General features: G+C 44.8%; 1 protein-coding gene across 3 annotated transcripts in view; it reads right to left on the bottom strand.

The window, feature by feature from the left end:
* LOC108540664 (uncharacterized) overlaps positions 1-8308 on the bottom strand; it is a 69293-nt gene that overhangs the window by 43723 nt on the left and 17262 nt on the right. Inside the window, exon 2 of one of the 3 annotated variants that reach the window (XM_017889805.1) lies at positions 712-839. The exons of the other annotated variants lie outside the window; for them this stretch is intronic. Coding sequence (XP_017745294.1) covers positions 712-839 — 128 coding nt within the window. The remainder of the gene's footprint in view (positions 1-711; positions 840-8308) is intronic. 3 annotated transcript variants of the gene reach the window in all.

Here is an 8308-nt window from a genome sequence, read left to right as displayed (position 1 = left end):
TGTCTCTCTAAATTCCCACCCCCTCCTCCAAGGTCTGTGTTAACGATCCCGCTGGACGGGACACAGAGACCATCCTGGCTAACACAGTCAAACCCCATCTCTACTAAAAATACAAAAAATTAGCTGGGCGCAGTGGCAGGCACCTGTAGTCCAGCTACTCAGGAGGCTGAGGCAGGAGAATGGTGTGAACTTGGGAGGCGGAGCTTGCAGTGAGCCGAGATTGCGCCACTGCACTCCAGCCTGGGGCACAGAGCAAGACTCCATCTCAAAAAAAAAAAAAAAAAAAAAAGTGCCTATGCCATGGGATTGTTGAAAGAATTCAATGATATTGTCTGGTATATAGTAAAAATTTCCTAAATGAAAGCTATTCGTATTATAAACAACTTTATAGCTACGGAAAGTGTGGCCCAGGAATGAACAGTTTGCCTACAGTTTCAGGGAAAATTAGTGGTTGGGTAAGAACCAGAACCAGGCCTCCTGACCCTCCATGCAGTACACTTGCAAATATACCAAGGGATCAAAAGCACTAAGACGCCATCCTTCTGGGGCTGCTAACAGGCAATGTGGTTTTTAGCTTCAAGAGTGTTCTGAGAATGTGATTTTCAACATGCAAAAGAGGGGAGGGGAGATGTGAGAGTACACAAGGTTCATCAAGGAGAAGCAGGCCAACTTCACTCAGGCCTAAGGCTGAGCCTGCTGGGGTTTGCTCACAAGATAGTCAGATCCAGGATAGTGTTCTCAGCCAAAGGCAACAAGCGTTCTGGCTGCTGCTGGCCCATCTGCTCTGATGAGACTCTCCCAAACCCTGGACTCCCATTGGTTTCATTCCAAGGAATCTCCTGGAGGAAAGATAAGCAGCAGTTAAGTCACAGCTGTAGAAATAAGATTTGGAGGGGCACTTTTATCTGTTTGGCCGAGTTAGATTTTCAAGCAGGCCAAATATGTGGTGGTCTCTCAACTCTCTCTGTGCCGATTTTCCTCACCCCATGGCACCTCCTCTCCCTATCCACAGCCAGATACTCACTGTTTCCCCAGGCCTTCTGCCTACCCAGAACTCTTTCCTTGTGTGGGTTCTATCCTTCCTTTAGCCCTATCCTTTCTTCAGTGAGCGTTTCATTCCCTCCATTCCTCCTAACCCCTACTTTGGAAATACATATTTTTAAAAAGGCGAGACTTACTGGCTTAACAGAGTCACTATGGAACAGGATTCAGGGAAGTCAGTGTTCTGGGCTTGACCTCTGTTAATGAGTGGGTGCCTATATGACCTTAGGAAAACCAATTACCTTTTCTGGGCTTCAATTTCTTCATCAAAAAAATGTATGTTGGCTGGGCACGGTGGCTCACACCTGTAATCCCAGCACTTTGGGAGGCCAAGGCGGGTGGATCACCTGAGGTCGCATTTCGAGACCAGCCTGGCCAACATGGTGAAACCCCATCTCTACTAAAAATACAAAATTAGCCAGGCATGGTGGCTCACATCTGTAGTCCCAGCTACTCAGGAGGCCGAGGCAAGAGAATCGCTTGAACTTGGGAGGCGGAGGTTGCAGTGAGCCGAGATCACACCATTGTACTCAAGCCTGGGCAACACGATGAGAATCGGTCTCCCCCCGCAAAAAAAAAAAAGTATATCATGGCTGGGCTTGGTGGCTCATGGCTGTAATCCCAGCTGTTTGGGAAGCCAAGGTGGAAGGATCACTTGAGGCCAAGAGTTCAAGATCACCCTGGTCAAAATAGCAAGACCCTGTCTCTACAAAAGAGAAAAAAAATTAGGCGTGGTAGTTGTACATCTATAGTCCCACCTACTCAAGAGGCTGAGGTGAGAAAATTGCTTGAGCCCAGGAGTTAAAGGTTTTAGTGAGCTATGATTGTGCCCACTGCACTCTAACCTGGGCAACAGAGGGAGACTCTTTCTCAAAAAAAAAATTTTTTTTAGATGTATATCATGGCATTTCAAGTACCACAGTGTAGATTTTTCTGCAAAGGGCAGATCCCAGTGATCCACCTGAAGACAAAAAGGTATATAGAGAAGTAGGAGGGCCAAAGGGAGAAACATTCAGAGTGGAGGTGCCAAGGCCACTAAAATGCAGTTAAGAGGGGTGTAATACAAGCCAGTGTTTGTTGAATGGCATCCAGTATTCAGTCCTGTGGCAGCCATAAGGAATTCACACCTGGGTGAGAGATTTAGGTTTAAAATCAATTCTTATATTGGGTAGACCTCAATGCAGGGGAAATTCCAGACCAACTTTGGACCATGGCATCTCTACTCTTAAGAAGGGAAACATAAGAAAGAAAAGGCTCTTTGTCCCAGATCACTAGCCCCTCTGTTACTTGAACATCATGGTGTAGATCTGGCCATGAGATTTCTCTGCAAGGCTAGAAAGAGGAAGATTGAGAAACATTTAATCAGGTTGATAAAAAGGGTTCTTGAACTCAAATTTGAGGAAGGACCTAAGAAGATTTCAAAAGATGTTAGAATTATAAGCAAATCATATGGATGTTTCCACTTCTGTTTAAACTGTGGACAATTACATTAACAGATGGAGCTTCTACTGGGGCAATCTGAGCAAACTTAAAAAAAATTAGTGATTATCACTAATGTATACTATCTTTCAAGGTGGCATCCATAACCTTATTTTTTATTTTATTTTATTTTTGAGACGGAGTTTCACTCTTGTTGCCCAGGCTGGAGTGCAATGGTGTGATCTCAGCTCACCGCAACATCTGCCTCCCGGGTTCAAGCGATTCTCCTGCCTCAACCTCCTGAGTAGCTGGGATTACAGGCATGCGCCACCACGCCCGGCGAATCTTGTATTCTTAGTAGAGACGGGGTTTCCGTCATGTTGGCCAGGCTGGTCTCGAACTCCCAACCTCAGGTGATCTGCCTGCCTCGGCCTCCCAAATTGCTGGGATTACAGGCGTGAGCCACCGTGCCCGGCCATCATCCATAATCTTAATTTCATCCACAGAGAAAGGTAGAGAGCACCAAGGGGAATTGAGACATGAGATTCTGAACTCTGAAATAACCTATGATAGTCACTACATCATTGTTTCTGCCTGGAAAAACAATTCAGACCCGAAACTTTTCTTATTTGATGCCCTGCAGTGGGGTTGACAATAAACTCTCACAGGCTTGAGCCTTGTGGCATCATCAGTACAGGAGAAACAGTTGCAGACATTTTGGGTGAAAAATCAACCAAGCCTGCTTAGACCCCTCTGCCTGCTAGGACAAAAATATAGTCAGACTTCCAGAGTCAGCAGTGCATCCTAGCAGAGAAACACTGAAGGAAAGATGGCACTGTTTTCACAGAGTCTTCAGTGACTTTCCACTGAGCTGTGGGAAAATCTGACAGTTGACTGTAGCTGAGTCATAACCCAGAGGTCCTGACCACTCAGATCTTTGAAGATTCCTTTCATTCCTTTCCCAAATGGGGAACCTGGCAGACTCCAATTGGTTAATTCCATTTACCTCCTGTTCCTTGCAACTACATGTAGGTATAGAGTAGTGTGCTCTCAGCGGTAGCAAAAGGGTATCAGAATAACAGCATACACTTTGTAATTATAATAGCTTATATTTATCTTCTACTTACTGTGTGTCGGGCACTTTCTATAGATTTATTTTTTCATTGAATCTTTACAACTGCCCAGCAGGATATTTACAATTATTATCCCTAGTCTACAGATGAAGAAACTGAGGCTCAGAGAGGCTAATAATTTACCCACAGTCACATAGCTTGGGTGTGAGGTGCTGAGGTTTAACCTAAACATTCTAACTCCAGAGTTTGTGCTCTAATTACTATGTTGTACTGTGGCCGAACACCAGCATGGATATCCCAAGCTCAAAGGCACTTCAGATACCACAAATCAATCAATTTTCCAGCTGAGAAAACAGGCCTAGTGAGATTATAGGAATCACCTAGTGACAAAGTCAGGGTTCCAGGCAGATCTCTTCACTCCAGAGTTCTACACTCTCTCCACTGCATCAGAATACTTCAGGTTCGTAGCCAAGCATGTGGTGCACACTTGTAGTCCCTGCTATGATTGCGCCACCGCACTCCCGCCTGGGAGACAGAGTGAAATCCCATCTCTAAAAAAATAAAATAAAATAGAAAAAGAATGCTTTGGGTGCTCTCCATCATCTTGAGAATCTGGAGCTTTTCTATATCTTATCCCTTATTCTTTAGGGAATGGAACTTAATTTTATATAAACATAAAATATTTTCACATAGTTTTTCTATAATATACTGATTTCCCAATCCTTCTCCCCTCAACTATTTTACATAGACTTTTTTGAAATGGCATCTTACTGTGTCATCCAGGCTGAAGTGCACGGCGCAATCTCAGCTCACTGCAACTTCCACCTCCAGGGCTCAGGTGATCCTCTGCTACAGCCTTCTGAGTAGCTGGAGCTATAGGCACACACCACCACGCCCAGCTAATTTTGTGTTTTTTTGTAGAGATGGAGTTTAACCATGTGGTCCAGGGTGGTCTTGAACTCCTAGGCTCGGCTCAAGTAATCCACCTGCCTCGGCCTCCCAAAGTGCTGGGATTACAAGCATGAGCTACTGTGTCCAGCCTATGTAGACTTTTAAAGGGCATTTTAAGTTCACAGCAAAAGTGAGTGGAACATATAGAGCTATCCCACAGACCCCCTGACTCCACCCACAGCCTCCCCTGCTATGGACATCCAGCACCAGAGTGGTGCTGGATAACAAGCAATGTGTTACAACTAGTGAACCAACATTGACACGTCATTATCACCCAACGTCCATATGTTTGGATTAGGGTTCACATTTGGTGTTGTATATTCTATGGTTTTAGCAAATGTATAATGACATGTATCTATCATTATGGTATCATATGGTACTGTTTCACTGCCCTAAAAATCCCATGTGCTCTATTTATTCATCCCTTCCTCCCAAAGCCAGCTAATATTTCTGCATTTTTAGTATAGATGGGGTTTCACTATGTTGGCCCGCTGGTCTCAAACTCCTGGACTCAAGCAATCCACCTGCCTCAGCCTCCCAAAGTGCTGGGACACCATACCCAGCCTTCAGTTACGAACTTTTTTTTCTTTCTCCTTTTTTTTTTTTTTTTTTTGAGACAGAGTCTCACTCTGTCGCCCAGGCTGGAGTGCAGTGGTGCAATCTCGGCTCACTGCAACTCTGCTTCCCGGGTTCAAGCGATTCTCCTGCCCCAGCCTCCTGAGTAGCTGGGATTACAGACAAGCATCACCATGCCCAGCTAATCTTTTGTATCTTTAGTAGAGACAGGGTTTCACCGTGTTGGCCAGGCTGGTCTCAACCTCCTGACCTTGTGATCCGCTTGCCTCAGCCTCCTAAAGTGCTGGGATTATAGATGCGAGCCACTGTGCCTGGCCCCAGTTATGATTTCTAGTAGTCAATTATCGAGTGTTTCCTGATCTCTGCATAATGCCCTCCTCTACCCCTCCCTTTTAGGAAATGACCAGTTAAGGCTCCAGTATGCTCCTTTAGTTCTCATCTCTAGGGAAGCTTTCCATCTCTAGGTCTTACTGTGTGTAGTTTATTCCTTATATCCTGCCTCCTGTCATGGGGACAGTGTCCCTATTCCTCCCATGCAGTTTGTCCACAGTGACCTTGGCCCCACTAACTTTTCCACCCTCTTCTGTATCCAGACCAACAAATTATCCCCTTTCTTTAGTGAAGGATTAGAGATGAATAAGAGCCTGGAAACAGCCACATGTAGTGGAAAGAGTTTAGTTTTAGTAGTCAAACAATTCTTGACTCCTCTGGGCAAGTTAGTTAACCATGCTGTCTCATGCCCAGTGGATAGGACACTCCTGCTTTAAGGTGATAATGAAGATTAAACATAAAACATGTGAAGGGGTTAGCCCATATCCTAGAACACAACAGATACTGCTTTCTCTCTCTCTTCTGGCCTTTTTCCCACTTCTCACAAAAAATGTTCAAGAAAGCATCATTTTTAAAAAGCCCAGGCCAGGCACAGCAGCTCATGTTTATAACTCTAGCACTTTGGGAGGCTGAGGCAGGAGGATTGCTTGAGCTCAGGAGTTTGAGGTCAGCCTGGGCAAGATCTTGAGACCTTGTCTTTACAAAAAATTTAAAAATTAGCCAGGAGTAGGTGACATGCACCTGTGGCTCCAGCTACTCAGATGGTTGAGGCGAGAGGATCACTTGAGCCCAGGAGGTCGAGGCTGCAGTGAGTTGTAGTTGCACCACTACACTCCAGCCTGGGTGACACTGCAAGACCCTGTCAAAAAAAAAAAAGGCCCTATTTCATCTTCAAAGACCCTTTCTTGCCCCCTATTCAATTCATTCTTATCACTATTTACTGAGCCAAGGACCACCTTTTCAATACTCTCACAAATGCTGAATTCAACACATAATTACAAATTGGTCTCACTGCAGCATTAATACTGCTGGACACTCTGACACTGGGGGCCTGCTGATTCCTGCATCTCCTCTAACTTCTCTGTACATTTCTGTCTCAGGTACTTTATACTTCTCATCTTTCCACATCCTGGTCTCTTCTATTCCCATGGCTTCAACAACCACTATTTGCTACAATTTCCAGTTTTTTCTCTCTCTAGTCCAAATTCCAATCCTTAGGCCCCAGACTTGAATTTCTAGCTATTCACAGGGATCTCTTTCTGGAGGTCCCAGGGGCATCTTAATGTCCAAACTGGCTTTTTCTTCTCATGGCTCTTATTTCCTAAATGGCTTATATTATTAAGCCAATGCTCAGGCAAGAAGCCAGAATCATCCTGAATGTCCTTGTCTTCTACATTTCATATTCTATGTTGGAATCATCACAATCCCTTTGATTTTCAATTCCAGAGTGGCTCTTGAATCCATCCCCATGCCATTTCTAGGGCTTTAGTTCAGTCCTTTATCATGTCTCACCTCAGATACTGCTGCAGACTGGGAGCCCTTATTGCCAGGCACTCACCCTGCTCATACTCTGCTTAGATCCCAGATTTATGTAATTAATAGATCTGAGAATATTAATCATCTGCTACAAAGTCTTCCATAGCACTGACTAAGTGAAATACTAAATATTAGTATCTCTAGCTCCCATTAGAATGGAAGTACCTCAACACTGTTAAAGACCTTGTCTTATTAATTATATATTCCATGGCATATTATTGTACATTAAATATTCATTAAGAAATGTTTATTAAATGAATGAATAAAATCCCAGAACTATGCCATGTATAGCAGGGCATATGAAAGAAATATAGGATGGTCACTGTCCTCTAGGAGCTAACACTCTTATTGGAGAGACAAGATAAAAACAAGAAACTGGGCCAGGCACAGTGGCTCATGCCTGTAATCCCAGCACTTTGGGAGGCCGAGGCGGGCAGATCTCTTGAGTCCAGGAGCTCGAGAGTAGCCCAGGCAACATAGGGAAACCTATCTCTACTAGAAATGCAAAAACTAGCCAGGCGTGGTGGCACACGCCTGTAGTCCCAGCTACTTGGGAGGCTAAGGAGGGAAAATGGCTTGAGCCCGGGGGGGCAGAGGTTTCAGGGAGCCAAGACAGCATAACTGCACTCCCACTCAGACATCAGAATGACACTCTACCACCAAAAAAAAAAAAAAAAAAAAAAAGTAAGGAAAAAGGAGTTTGCCTAAAATAAGAAAGCAGTAACTTTTTTGTTTGTTTGTTTGTTTTTAGATGGAGTCTTGCTCTATCGACCAGGCTGGAGTGCAGTGGCGTGATGTTGGCTCACTGCAAGCTCTGCCTCCTGGGTTCACGCCATTCTCCTGCCTCAGCCTCCTGAGTAGCTGGGACTATAGGCACCCGCCACCACGCCCGGCTAATTTTTTGTATTTTTAGTATAGATGGGGTTTCACCGTGTTAGCCAGGATGGTCTCGATCTCCTGACCTCATGATCCACCCACCTTGGCCTCCCAAATTGCTGGGATTACAGGCATGAGCCACTGTGCCCAGCCAGAAAGCAGTAACTTTTTTTGAGAGCTATAATAACATAAAAGTGGCCAGGTGCGGTGGCTCATGCTTGTAATCCCAGCATTTTGGGAGGCCTAGGCAGGCGATCACTTAAGATCAGGAATTCAAGACCAGCCTGGCCAACATGGTGAAACCCCATCTCTACTAAAAATACAAAAAATTAGCTGGGCCTGGTGGCACGTGCCTGTAATCTCAGCTACTCAGGAGGCTGAGGTAGAAGAATTGCTTGAACCTGGAGAGCAGAGGGTGCAGCGAGCTGAGATCGTGCGACTGCACTCCAGCCTGGGCAACAGAGCAAGACTCTGTCTAAAAAAAAAAAAAAAAAAAAAAAAAAAAA

This window comes from Rhinopithecus bieti, unplaced genomic scaffold, assembly GCF_001698545.2.
Source record: "Rhinopithecus bieti isolate Rb0 unplaced genomic scaffold, ASM169854v2 scaffold_19723, whole genome shotgun sequence".
NCBI lineage: Eukaryota > Metazoa > Chordata > Mammalia > Primates > Cercopithecidae > Rhinopithecus > Rhinopithecus bieti.
This window is presented reverse-complemented; position numbering and strand designations above follow the sequence as displayed.